Below are 14,815 nucleotides of genomic sequence, written 5' to 3'. Positions count from 1 at the left end.
GTTATAATAAATGTATATTGGTTCTAATTTCTTTCCCTTTTTCAGTATCCTTTAATTCTTTTTCCTTTTAAGAAGGGGTTTGGAACAACATAGATGTAGCAGGCATAAAAGGTGTACTTAACATTTCTTAACTGTTTTGGTTTTCTTTAGCAATTAACAGAACAGTAAGCATTTGAAAAGCTACAAAACTGCAAATGAAGTTAAAATTACTAGGAAAAAAATGTAAGTTTTTTATTTTGTAGTTTTTTGTATTTTTTTAGAACTTGCAATTAAATTTAGTAATCAAACAGAAGTGTCTAGCTTCTAAAAACATGTTCTTACACACTATTGATGTAGGTCATACTTGCACTTAGCAAGAAACTGAAATACTGTCAAGTTTCAAATAGTAACATCAGACAGCATAACAGAAATTCAGACCAGCAGTTCTATAAACTAATTATGCTATCCCAGGGAAAAAGAAAAGCTTCAGTCCTGGTAGTTTAGCAGATGTCAATGAGGTAAAATATCTGTAACATCAAAGAATCCTGTTCCAAGTCTCAATCTTTTTTTTTTAATTTGTAATTTTGTAAAGCTCACAATGAAATGATGTAAACATGAACCAATTAATATTTAGATATGTCACTGAAAACACATTCAGACACATAAGGATTGTTCAAATATTCTTTGAAGTTTTCAATATTTCTGATGCTCTAATGCCAGTATAGTATGTTTTTATATACTTAAGATTCTCTGCTTAGAATACATCTGTAATTTAGAATTTTAAAATTTTTATTGAAAGGGAGGGGTGATGTTTGTGTAGTTTTCTGTTATATGCAGACTAGTCTTATTTAATGGGCTTTAATAAGCCACATTTAACATTCAACAGTGCGCCACCAAACAAATACATGTTATCACAGCTCAGGCATATTAAATTTATGGCTGTAAATAATATAGTTCTTCAATCGAACAACAGGAAACTGTCTGGGATTCAGGTTTTCTAATGCGTTGCCTGGTAACCACATTCACTTCCCTCTCAAAATCATATCACTTTACAATTAAAAAAAGAGAGAAGAAACCTTGAAGAAATGAATAGTTGATATTCAGAAGTGTTCAAAATGTTTTAGCCAGCTCTCAAACAAAATCCTTAAGGTTCCTTCCATAAACCTGCCTTCTTTCTACCTTTATCAGATTTCTTTAGTGGTGTGGTTGTGATCTATTCCAACTTCAGTCATTTCTAGCAAAGAGAACTGCCCAACCTGTTTATTTATGTGTCCAATGACTGTTAAGCTGTCTTCTAAATTTAGAAGCAGCAAATAATAATAGACATATTTCTTCCACAAGTTAAGACGTTGCCGCTTGTTCTGCTTGTTTGCTTTTCCACACTAATCTTGAGATCAAGGTGAAACCAAGTATTTCTTAACAAACAGATGTACTTTGGGATGAGATCTTGAGTAAATGGGAAAAAAAAATATGAAGTAAAATAATGTAAGTACCAAAAGAACAGATCTGGACATTGATCTGAATGGAGAGACAGGGATCTGAAAATTATGATTGAGTGTCAGAGGTGGGACCTCTGCATCATAGCAAAGTTTCAGAAAAAGAAAGCGGAACATTGTAGGCCATGGACTTACTGGAATAGAAAAGAAAGAGTTTGTGTAGCAAAATTTGCCACTCTAGATCTTCATTCAGAACATGACATATGAAGACTTGGCTTTGTGTTTTCCTGGTTTTAATCCATATATGTTGGGCACAGAATGGGGAAATCTTTTATATATTTTAGAAATCAAGTAGTAACAGCAAAAAGTAGAACGATTTAGACACAGTTCTGTGTGTCTCTACACAAGAGTTTTCTCTGAGTTCAAGAAGAGATATGTGTAATCTAGGGAAACCAGCCATGCTTCCGAATATTAACTCCCACCTGCACAACAGCATGTTTCTTCCCTGACAGGGTGAAAACTGTGATGAACGTGGAATTTCATAAACATTGTAGCGTTCTAATTTGGGCTGTTTAATAAATAAAATCTAGTACTTCAAGTTAAAATGAATTTTAGCATACGCTTTTAGGGGCATGAAAAAACAGGCTAGAGAGCTGTAGAGTCAATGTGACGGTAAGAAAACTGAGGGTGCCTGGGTGTGTTTGACTTCTGATCCAAACAGTGATGCTGTAGTGCGCTGATGAAGGTTTCACCTAAATGTAAGTAACTATAGAGATTTTAGGTTTTTTGTTTTGTTTTGTTTCCTCCTCAGTTGAAATAGTATGGTTTAAACGTCTTAGAAACTTGGACAGGATAACCCAGCATGGACTAGCGAGGTCCATGCACATTACTTTTATTACTTTCATTATTTTTCCTGTAATTGAAGACTAATGAGCATGCCCTTTAGATGCTATTTTAGCTCACATTTAACTTTATAAATATTTCAACTTAGATATAATTAGATAAATTGAACTTGTTTAATTAGTAATGCAATCAGCCAGCATGGCTTAGGATGCCATATCACATTAAAAATATAGTGATATTGCATGTTAATAAGCAATAAACAGATTCTGTTAAGAAAAAATTCCCTGCTTTTACAAGCCATTTGTGCCTTATTATAGGGCTTCATAGCTTTTTACTTTTTACCATTGCCATTACTCAGAAGTTTGCATGTCAGATGAAAATCAGTGAAGATCTTTCTTGTCTGATATTGAACCAAAATGGTCAGCTGTTTTTAAGATGATTATTTAGGAGAATTAAATAGTTTTTTTTTCACATTCCTCATATTCCTCATTTTCTCATATTCCTTTTTTGATCTCTCAAGATGTTTTCTCCAGATTACAAAACCATGAATGCCAGCAACAAGGTAGACAAAGGATCTCATGTGCATACAGTGTTGGTGACATTCTGTGCATTGGTAGCTTGGGTCTGCTAAGTGATGAAGAAGTTCGAAACAGGGAGCCTGATGAAGTGCTGAAATTTCAACTATGTGGGCAAGAGCTCTGAATAAGAGCTTGAATTTATAGATTCAATTATATGCGTGTATATGTCAGAAGGAGAAATTTTTTAAATTAATCGTGTTTACAAGAAGCTTTTAGTGTATTTTCAAACTGCATTAGTGTTTATAGTTTTGGAATAAGCCAAAATCAGAACGAATAATATAGGTAGGAATAATATGGTTATATATTTTTGCCCCTTTTGTTAATCAAGACTCTCTAAATATTTTTAATTATTTTTTACATTTGAAATATCTTGATTTTTACAGAATTTATTGTCTTCAAGGAATATTGAAATATGAATTTGGATATGAGGTAATATATTAAGTTTTTTACATAAAAATCACTAGAAGCATTATTATTAAAATGTTTTAATTTACTGGAAATAGTATTTTCAAGTAGGGATGTCACAGAGTTTTGTCATTTAACATTAATTAAGCTTTACGTTCTCATTTGATGGTATAAAATATTAGTTTACCTGTTTGCAAAATGTGTAGAATGCGATGGTGAGGTATATATTTACTAAACTGAGTAGGTACCTAAAAATTCAGATGGCTAATTTAAAAAGCAGATCGGTACTTAGAAGAATTTTCAGAACCTTCTATGCATCAAGTGTCTCTCAAAGACCGAGTATGAAACAAAGACAGGTAGGTGCCGATTTTAAACAATCCCCCTGGGCATCTATCTGCATGTTCCTGTGACTTGATATTTTCTAGGGTGTCTGAAAAAGACTGAATAGCTAGTTAACCTGTTTTCTGGCTTTTCTTTTTATGCCATTGCACTGCAGAGTGCTGAAGAAAACAGGCAAGAACTGTAGAGGTGAACAAGAAGAAAACTGCATACAGGTTTTCATTTTGTCATGTAAATTGCTTTCTCTAGTTCATAGCTTTATAAATAGTGGATCATCACTTCTCTTTCAACCACAAAAGATTTTCTTTGCTCAGGGTCTCAGTTCAATAGGCATGTTTCCTTTTGTTCTCTGGTCAAAATGCTAATTGCATGTCTCTATGGTTAATATTGTCTGAATGTTGTTTTCATTTAAATAGTAGTACTTGTTTGCTGAAAAGCTTTTTACCCAAACTCCTATGGTTTAAGTAAACAAGACACATGACTAACAGTTTACTGACAGGACAAAAGTACTTCTGTACATCTGGATGACACTTCCTAGATAAATCTGCATATTAATTTTTAATTTCTAAAGCTTGAATTAGTTGAAAACGTGGTATCTTGGCATTATGTCTAGCTGGTTTTAGTTTGAAATTCTATGTTGCAACTGCTTGTGCCTTCTTGGCTGCTTTTTGGAAACAATTATAAAATATAATCATTTCAGCATTAGGTTTACCACATTAACATCTCTACCTATGGCCATATTTTCACCTCTATTTTAAGCCAATGTAAAGTGACATCACTGCACGAAGCAGCAGTACCAGCCATTGCCTGGAATCAGCCCTTTGTGTCAAGCAGTCCTTTACCTCTCTTCATGTTCTGTATCAAGTAATGCTCCATGTTGAACTGGACGTGGAACATAACTTGATCAGCTCTCACACTGTCCACCTCTCCCATGACTGGTAACAGGAATCACCATCCCAATTAAAGAATATTATAGTTTCTTGCATATTTTGCTTTAGCACTCTCAAATCTGAGGCAATAATTTCACATATCAATTTCCACATAATAGAGTAAAAGCATATTTTGAGGAGGGGAATGTATGTAAGCTTTATGAAATAGGGAATAAGTGAGAAAATGGGAATGTGGATAAGGAAAATAGCATGAAATGAAGTTGAAAGCACACAGTACTGAGTACTGGAATCAGAGATTATCTGTTCAACTGTCAAGAGATAGCAGGTTCTAAATATGGAGAGAAAGCAGAGATCTGTATTAATGAATGTGGAGCTCTACAGGAGAGATTTCTACCAATAAGACACATGATGATACTGGAAGAAATATTTAACACTTCATTCTCTTCTTCAGCATCTGTCTTCGTGGTACTCAAGCAAAGAGCTCTTTGATCAGATCCCATTGATTGTATCAATATCTCCTAACCACCCATTGTTGATCATTGAGAAAATCGACAGGGAAGGAAGAACTGTGAGGTTTTTTTCGTAGGAATATGTAAATTTGATAATATAGTCCAAATTCTTTCAGCCATTCTGTTTATTTATACTATAACTGGAAGTTTGGTTAAAGCTGAGTGAACAAGGGTATGGAAGAGTTGAGGAGTCAGAAGCAGGGCCTCCTATTCTCCTGTTTCTCACTGGTTAGTATGAGAATCGTTATCCATGACTGCAGTTGATGCTAATATTTAAAAAACAACCAAAAAAGCACAAACAAAACAAACAAACAAACACAAAACCCACAAACAAACAAAAACAAACCCCCAAAAACCAAACCAAAACAAAACCACAAAACCCAAACAAATAAAACCGCACCAAATATGACGCCCACCAAAACACTACAAACAAAAACTATGAACTTTTTCCCTGTATGGAAGTATATGTTCGACTTCAGTATTTGTAGCCTATGAACTAATCATTATCAGGTGAAACTGAATTTAATTGTTCATCAGTGTATTTTTTGTTAGAATTAGGTAGAATCATAGAATCATTTTGGTTGGAAGTGAGCCTCAGGATCATAGAGTTCAACCTTAACCTAGCCTAAATCTAGCACTAAACCATGTCCCTAAGAACCTCATCTAAACGCCTTTTAAACGCCTTTTAAACACCTCCAGGGATGGTGACTCCAGCACTTCCCTGGGCAGCCTGTTCCAGTGCCTGACAACCCTTTCCGTGAGGAACTTTTTCCTAATATCCAATCTAAACCTCCCCTGACACTAATTGAAGCCACATGCCCTATTCAATTCTAAATGCACAAAAAAAGTCACGGGCTTCTACAGAGCTCTCGTTATTGAGAAAAGGTACAATTAAAGTTGACTTTTACCTTTCAAAGATGAAACACTTTTTACAGTTGTGTATTAGTTATTGCTTAGCTAAAAAACTAATTTGCTAAGTGCTCAGCATTTAATGTGATGGTGCTGTAGAAAGCATTTCTGTAAGTGTCATATACCTCAGCACATGAACATTTCTGGAAGACTTTCACATTGAATTAACACTTCATCAGGTACTGCAAAGTTGTGTTTATGTGGTAGAAAACGTGTGTTGACGTATCTTCAGTTTTTCAGCATCAGGACTTGAAGCGCATAATGGACGCAGTATGTGTTGGAGATGTAGGCGAATGCCCTAGCAGCTAACCTCTGCTGACTTCTGTACTGTAGGGGTGGACCAGCTCTGCTTCCTGCTGTCCAGTGTGTATAAGGGGAAGGAAAGGAGGAATTGGAGGGAGTATCTGCAGACGGCACCTGAAGGCACTAGTGCATAAGCTTCTGTTCTTTACTTGCCAGAGAAATTACATGTGTCCTCATTACTTAGCTTTAGTTGTTTAAAAGCTGCTAAATATTCCTGACAAGACACTACTCCTGTGGAAAAATATGTTATCTTGCCATTGAAGTAGTAGCATGCTCAAAAAGGAACTGAATTAAGTCTGTGAGAAAAAGCAAATTGAGGAAATGCTGGGAAATGCCAAAGTTAATGCTGCGTAAGCCCTGTTTGTCTTTTCTAGTAGGCATATAATGCAATCTTAATTCTGTTGCTGCTTCTTCCACAAGGCTCTTTACTCAGCATGCAGAATTGACATAACTCTCTTGTATCTACTCAGTAATTTTTTTCTATTCACTGATCACCACAGTTTTAGGTCTTCTGTTATACAGTAGCCACACAGTTAAACTAAGTTCTTTGTATACTTTAGTATATCTTTATTCCTTGTAAATTTTGAGACAACTGCAAATAACAACTAATTTACAGTCTCACACATAGTCTCTCTGTGTGATTATGAGTGTTGTTTTACAAATAGAAGATGGTTCTGCAGATATATGGAAACAAAAAAAATATTTTTGAGATTTAAATGTCCAATTAGAGGATTTTTTTTTCATGTTTCACGTTGCAAAGCATTTACATGTTCAATTCTTTTTTTGTTTTAGTTTATCTAAAAATATTCAGCATGTTCCCAAATCGTATCTCGGTTTTCAGAGCTCAGAAGAGCACAGATACACTCAGTACCAAACAGAATTTTGCCGAAGTAAGTTATTTAAGATCCATGGACCAGCATAAGCATTATTTTCCTTTTCTTTCATGCAGTCTCCCTAGTTCATTCGTTACACATATTTCAATTTATCCAGCAAACAAACAAGATTTATGCAAGCAATAGTCTCTTGACACTGGTTCATTCCCAGAGCAGGCCTAGCATGTACTTTCTCACTGAATAAGTGTGATGCCATCTGGTTCAACCATTTTCTCAAAGCAAGATAAACTATACAGGTGTCATTCCTGACAGATTTATCAAATCCTCGTTGTAAAGAAAATGATTACGATTCAATAAACTTCTCCAACATTTGTTTTTTTAAATACTTCACTGCCCTTATTATTAGAAAGTATTCCTAGTATCTAAGCTGAAACTTTTCTGCAGCAATTAAAACAAATTATTTCTTGTAACATTTGTCATGGTATTCTTTTCAGGTATCTTTCAGGTACCTTTTACCTATTTGACAGAGGTTACGCAAATCAAGACTGAATATTCTCACTCCTTGAGCCTCTTTCTCAATCATTCTATTTTCTAGGCCTCTGATCATTCCTTTTACTCTTTTTTTTTTTTTTAGACCTTTCCCGATTAATACCTGTCTTGTTTGAAACCTTGTCACAAAGCTGGTCAGGATGCTCTATTTTAAGTGCTGTCAGAGCTGCGTGGAATTATTTTCCGTGTTTTGTAGGTTGAAGTCCTGTTTATATATCCTGGTATGGTAATGTTTTTAAACACCACTGAATTGTTCATAATGATCACTAGATTTTTATTTTTTCTTTGGAATGGATATCTAGCAAGTTGTTCCATAGCTTGTACTTTAAAAGTGATTGTTATGTCTATCTGAGAGTAGAACATAGCAGTTTTCTGTAGTGTAGTACATTATATTTTTAGCCTATTCCAATAATATGAATATTTTTATTATATTCCTATCTTCTAAAGTTATTTTAGTCTCTTCCATATTTAATTGGATATCTTTTATTTCATCTTTCAAGCCATTAATGAAAAGACAAAATAGTTCGAGGGTCATGACTTACCCTTGCGAAGGTACACTCAGTGCAGTCTTCCATTTTAATGGTGAGCTGTTGATTACTGCACTCTGATGATCACCTTCAACTAGTTTTGTACTGCTCCTATAATATGATCACAGAAATAGCAGACTTCCCAGTACAACTTACTACATTGCAATTCAAAAGTGTGTCAAGTCTTGGTAAAATCAAGGTACTTGCAATCTAATGTACCTCTGTTTTCTAGAATTTCTTTCATAGATTGAAATTAGATCTATAATGATTTGCCTGATAAAACCCTATAGCATCTCCTTTATTCTTCTAGGTGTCCAGAAATCAAACTTAAAGGCTGTTTTTTCTATAATTGGTGAGATCATATTTTCCTTCCTTTTTCTTCATATTTTCATTCATTTCCACTTTAATAGTACATTTTCTGTCCTTCACGATTTCTTAATGGCTGTAAATTTCCTTAGTTTAAGAGTTCAAGAATGTAAATATCAAATTCAACTAATTTTAAAACTTCTAGACTGTATAAATATTCTCCAAATGTTGTTTCACTCAACACAGAGATTTTTACTTCTGTATACGTGACACTCATTCTGGCGTACTACTCCTTTCTGTAGAGGTTTCCTGTGTATTTGAAATCCTCAAAAAGTTTTCCCAAGTCACAGGTTTTATCAGTGTCCTCCCCATATATGCATACTGTTATTCAGACTTGAAAAATTAGGTTAGTTGGTCACAGGAAGATGATTTGTGGAGTTTCTAAAAGTAAAAACGTATATATCAAAAGGTATGTTATTTACCTGGAACTTTTTTTACAAATACAAGGAAAGTTGGGATTGTTTGGGACTTCATGTAGTAAATCATAGAATCATTTTGGTTGGAAAAGACCCTCAAGATCATCAAGTCCAACCATTAACCCAACTCCAGCCCTAAAGAACCTCGTCTATTTTAAACACCTTCAGGGATGGTGACTCCACCACTTCCCTGGGCAACCTGTTCCAGTGCCTGACAACCCTTTCCATATAGAAATTTTTCCTCGTACCCAATCTGAATCTTCCATGGCGCAACTTGAGGCCATTTCCTCTTGTTCTATCACTTGCTACATGGGAGAACATCCTTTCAGGTAGTTGTAGACAGTGATAAGGTCTCCCCTCAGCTTCCTTTTCTCCAGGCTAAACAGCCCCAGTTGCCTGAACCACTCCTCATAAGACTTGTTCATATAATGAAGTGTCTTGTCCTTGTATTCATGCCAATCAAATGCACACAAAAATAATAGTGGGGTTTTTTTCCTTGTATTTTCACCTTTTTTTTCCATGGAAAAGTAGGTTAGTTTTTTTCCATTTAGGGGCAAAACTAGGCTCTTTAAATATGTAGTTTACAGAGATCCAGTTGGCAGCCTTAGACAGGTAGCTGCTTTGGAATGGAAGGTGGCAGAGCTTAGTGAAACATATTACTGACATTTAATCTTTCCAATTCTGTAATAAGAATTCTAAGATCAGAGCTTGTGTATATCAAAATAACATACGCTGTAGTAGTTGTTCCAGAAATATAACTATTCTCATCTTTACTGTAATAGCAGTAGAGCTGTGTGAGTCATGTCTAAAGATGGCATATTCTTTGATCTTTTTCCCACAGATTTTAATTGCTTGTGTCTACTTCAGTAAACAACTACTTTGGGCAAATGTTGAAGAATGTTGAGTCCATTTAAGACTTAACAGGTTTTCAAACAGGCATAATATGAACAAAAAAATGGCATTTTTCTATGAAACACTTGACAGTACAGAAATGAGAAATTTTTCATCCTGAAATATATTGCCAAGAGACCCCTCTGACATGGTGCATATTCTTTGTATTGAAATTATTTTTTTTTAAGCATTGTGCAGCATATTTCTCTGAAGTCAGAAATACCAGTTCTTCTGTCTTGAAACAAAATGTGTGAAAATTCCAACAGTTCAAGTATCCTTAAAATCGAACATACAAATGGGACATAGTGAAACTGTAGAAACATGTAGAAAACTGATAGGCTAAGAGGAAAGGGGAATCAAGATCAGAAGAAAATAAGCTAGATATATTCAGAACAGTATTTTTTTAATGTGTATAAGGGATTGTGATGAAAGTAGCACAATCACTTAACAGTTTATAAAACCAATATGAAGAAGGAATATTGTGAAATCCAACAGATTAGTTTCTTAAAAATTTCATGTTACATTTCCGCCACATAGAACAGTCACTAATAAAGCCAAACAAATTTGAATTATTTTATTGCTATTCATAACATAATAGCTCATGTATTTTTCTGGTGTTTATTCAGATATTTTCACCACAAAACGAGTAATTTCATCACTAAGTCTCCTTTGTTCCACTACTTCTCATTGTGTCCTCATATTCTGTATGCCACAGTTTTCTTTTTCTGTGGAGATTTTCAGGTACGTTGCTTGCTTTTTTACCAGTTTGAGAGTAATGTTGAGGGAAGTCTGATCCAGCTTTTTTTAGCTGAGCTGGCTTTGCAATAGCCTGGTGTATTGTTTTATTTGGGGAACAAGGGTGGGTTTCAACTGTAGTTATGTTCCTGGTGTCATTAGCTACTGATATGAAATAGTCAGAACAGCCCATTGATTCCTTTCTGACTTAAGCAAGCACCATAATTTTGCTTTGCTTCTGGAGACAAGGAATCTATCTCTGTTGCTTGCCTGTCCATAAAATTAGTGAAGTGAGTGTAAAATTCCAGCTTACCTGAGAATGGGAATTCGGATTTGGAAGTGTTATGTGCTGATCTTTCACTCACTCAGGTATTAGTGCCTGTGGCAGGTGTCAGACATTAAGTTTTTCTTAACATTTAAAAAGGCAATGTTATTTGCAAGGACTGAGTAGACAACTTTAAAGAAAAATAAAAAGACTAAATTCACAATTCATTATGTTAGCTGGAGCAGCTTTGAAGTGTTTACTGGTTTCTTCAGCAACATCCAACAACATCCAAGTAAACAAATTAGAACCACTGGAGTCTATGAAATACAATCTCTCAAGGAAAGGCTTAAAGAAATCAAAAAAAAAAAAAAAAAACAAAACAAAAAACAACCACACCTACTTTGTTTTGCACTCTTTGTATTCTGATTCTCAGTAAACCAAACCTGAAGCAAGTTTTATATGTCCAGTTTTAAATGGTGGTCTCATTAAGTTCAGTCAACAGTAGGAATAATCAAGGCCTAAAGCATAGGTATTTGTAGGTTTGACTCCTTAAGCTACTAAGATTGAACAATAACAATTCTCAGATCTTAAAAAAGGGAAGCTATCTCTTTTCAACAGAACCTCATATTAAATTTGGTTATGATCAATTCTACTAACTCCGAAGAGTGTTTCAAGTATTAAAATATTAATTAGGTCGTGCACTGTCTGGAAAGAGGTCTGGTGGGCCTCACAGCTAATGCAAGCCCTCCCCTGTACAGCCAGGATGATAGTGCAGGGAAACAAAAGGTATTCACTTGTTTCATAGTCAACATAGGCACAGCTTATTGCTTGGCTTCAATTTTATGGTCCTTTTTGAGACATCAGTGCTATTCGTGTAGCTTTCAATTGGAGCAGATCTGTTCTTTTTTTTTTCTTAGAATTGAAAGATTCTTTTAGCGTCATTGTCTGTTAACCATGCCTATATGGCAAAAGGTAGCACATTCAGAACTGAATTATAATGGTGTTTTTATGTAAATAAACAAAATTTGAGGTATTCTTTTCTGTCTCTTGTAATATCTCTCCTTTTTGCTGTTGGCAGTGGTGCAAAATGGTATTATTTCAAGAAAGTGATGCAGTTAATCTTGTGCTGAGCAAAGAACTGCATGAGAGTGTGACAGGATTAGAAGTCTGAATGAAAGGGTGATAAAGTTCTGTGAATTCACAGTGTTTATATCTGCATACTAGTGGAAACCTCAAGTGCAGTCTTCCAGGAGGCTCCTTTATTCTTACATAGCTACAGTGCTCCCACCCTTTACTAATTTTTAGGAGAAACTTCAACTATAGGGTTTACCAGAAATCCTTATAATCGTATATTAAACCGAAGTTAGATACCCAAACAAAAGATGAGTCAGGGAATATAAGTCCCAAATTCTGGTGAGATTGTTCTTCTGAAGTGTTGTGATGCATAGAAAACACTTCATATTTTTATTTGTTACTTGAACTGATTTTCTGACTCCTACACTTCTGTATCCCTTACCCGACTAATGAGACATCTTCTGTCCTTTTTTTGAGGATGAAGTATTGTCAATAGCCATCTTCCTCTATTTCTTTCTGTTTCTGAAAAAAAATCTTTAGCTTTTCAGTAAGAGTGACACTGTTTACAATGATGTTATTTTCTATATATGTTGTCTTTAAATATGTTATATGTTTATATGCTTGAAACAATAATTCCATTTCTTGGTTAGATGTAGTTAATTTTTGTGTGCTTTCTGAATTGGAATAGGAGCTGTAAGTATGCAGATCAGAACCACACAAATTAAACTTGTTTCTATATTGAGAAAGACTATCATGGTGCAGAGTTGCATCAGACATAATTTGTTACTGCTTTTTACTAGGATGCTGTCATCTTAAACACAGAAATTAAGTGATAAATTCTATAATAATTTGATGTTAATTGCTTCCTATCAATAATGAATATTGTTGCCTTGTTTATTTGCTCAAATATTACAAATAAAACCAATGTAGTCTACTTCCATTTAGTATTCATGTTCAAATCAGTCTAACACCACAAGTGCATTCATGCTTGAATTGGGCCTGCAACTGTAGCCAGGTTAGGAAACAAAAACTTTATGCCGTTATCTAATCTAATTCTTAGTACAAAGGTAGCTTATGCTGCAGAAATGTTTTTCCTAGCACCTATGTCTGCAAAGATTTAAGCACTTCATGAAAAATTGCTTTGAATTACTTGAAGAGCTATAATTTTTGTTATAAAAGGTGTTTATATTAATGAGAGTAATTCTCTCTCCTTACAGTGCAAATTAGACTATCAAGCCTGTGTCTCAGGAAAACAAATCTCAGTGAAATGCGAAGGACGTTGCCCTTGCCCTTCTGACAAATCCACAAATGCAGGCAGAAATGATAGGAGAGGTGAGTGATGGTAATTTGTATGATACTTTTAACAGCTCATTTCTAGAAGGAAATAAGATTTTGCTCATAGAAGAGTACAGTAGTCACAAACACTGATTATTGTTGAATGAAACCAGCTTTATTTTATTCAAAGTTGCTTTCTTTGCTGTGGGTTTTGAGATTGTGCCTACAGTAAAATACGACTGTATTTTTCAAATTCAGCTGTTGTTGCATGAGTTATTGTTGTTCTTTTTTTACCCTTTATTACTCCTTGAGATGCTTATGGCTGTACTGAAGACAAAGAAAAGTTTATTCTTTACTCCTCAGTGCTTTCAACTGAATATTCAAGAAAATGAAGTGTGATAGAAAATAAGGAAACTTAAAAGTCCTTGTTACTGCAAGCAGTTGCACTTAAGCTACAGAGCTATTAGTAAAGGCTGTCATATAAACATGTGTTCTTTGTTTGAAAAATGTTTGATAGGAATAGATCAGTTTTCTTTTGGACACGTATGAAATTAGGCTGCTGGAAAATGCAGTTGCTTAGCACTGCTGCTTAGCCATTGATGTGACTGGAGAAAAAAAAATAAATGTGGCTAAGCTTATTTGTATTTCAGTGAATCCCAGGTGACTTGTGTTGTTTAACAAACAAAACAGGATACCATCTTTGCTTCTGAACAGAAAGCCATCATAGCATGAGGTTTTAGCCCACCATGGACCTGAATTTGCCAGAAACAGCTTGACTGGAGGTCTGCATTTCTGTGTTTCATTAGGTTGATCTCAGATGTATTTTTTTTTTTTCTTTCCGTATGGTTACTTTTTTGATGAACAAGCTAAAATCTTTATGCACAGATATCCTGTATCCTCTTTGGAAACACACCAAAATTAGCTTTGATTTTTTTTTGTTTGTTTGTTTTTTCATGTAGCAACCTCAAAGATGAAAGAAACCATCACTATATTCCTGGATTATGCTAATGTTGGTATTTCATTATGGTTTGTTGCACTATTCCAAATTTTCTGTGCAAGAGAATCTTATAATTTCCATGATAATCTGTAGCTACTGCGTTTTTTTTTTTCCTAGATTGAAAAAAATGAATTAATGTTCTTTTAACAATTAATAGATGACCACTGCAAACATTGAGCTGTGTGCAGGCATACAAGTCAACTAAAAATCTGCTCTGAAACACTCCTTTAGGTCACTTTTTTGGTCTCTGGCAATATCATTGATTGTATAATTAAATATTAATTGAATCTGTGTAATTAAATATTCCCTGTGCTAAAACTGCTCTGCGAAATGATACAGCCTTAAGGTTTTTTTAAAGCATTAATTTACAATTTCATGTAATAACTGTAAATAAATAGATACATCTGTTATCTGCTCTTAGTGCCAGCCTGAAAGAAAAACATGGGAAGACCCAGCCTTATATGGTTAATATGTCTTCGATGAGGGACATAGTGTAGCATTAATGCAGTTGCAGTTTTCACTAGCAACAATTTCTGCATCGCCAGCATAGATGTGTGATTATTTGCTTAACAGTGAGCATGAAGTGAAATTAAGATAATGAGCCAGAAATATCTCTTCTTGAGTAGCAGGCTTGCCATTCTTCACTGTTAGTTTTTGAATATGGTATCATCATTGTTTCAGTTTTTAACAAAATAA

At 34.6% G+C, this 14,815-nt stretch overlaps 1 protein-coding gene across 2 annotated transcripts in view; it reads left to right on the top strand.

Moving 5' to 3' along the window:
• The window catches only part of SPOCK3 (SPARC (osteonectin), cwcv and kazal like domains proteoglycan 3), a 200,142-nt gene that overhangs the window by 128,814 nt on the left and 56,513 nt on the right, over positions 1–14,815 (top strand). For both annotated transcript variants that reach the window (XM_082050152.1, XM_082050151.1), the window contains exon 6: positions 13,065–13,179. In XM_082050152.1, the coding sequence (XP_081906278.1) occupies positions 13,065–13,179 (115 nt within the window). The remainder of the gene's footprint in view (positions 1–13,064; positions 13,180–14,815) is intronic.

This window comes from Streptopelia decaocto, assembly GCF_964273445.1.
Source record: "Streptopelia decaocto genome assembly, chromosome: 4".
NCBI classification, from domain to species: Eukaryota; Metazoa; Chordata; class Aves; order Columbiformes; family Columbidae; genus Streptopelia; species Streptopelia decaocto.
The sequence above is the reverse complement of the archived record's forward strand: the minus strand, read 5'-3'. Positions and strand labels throughout refer to the sequence as shown.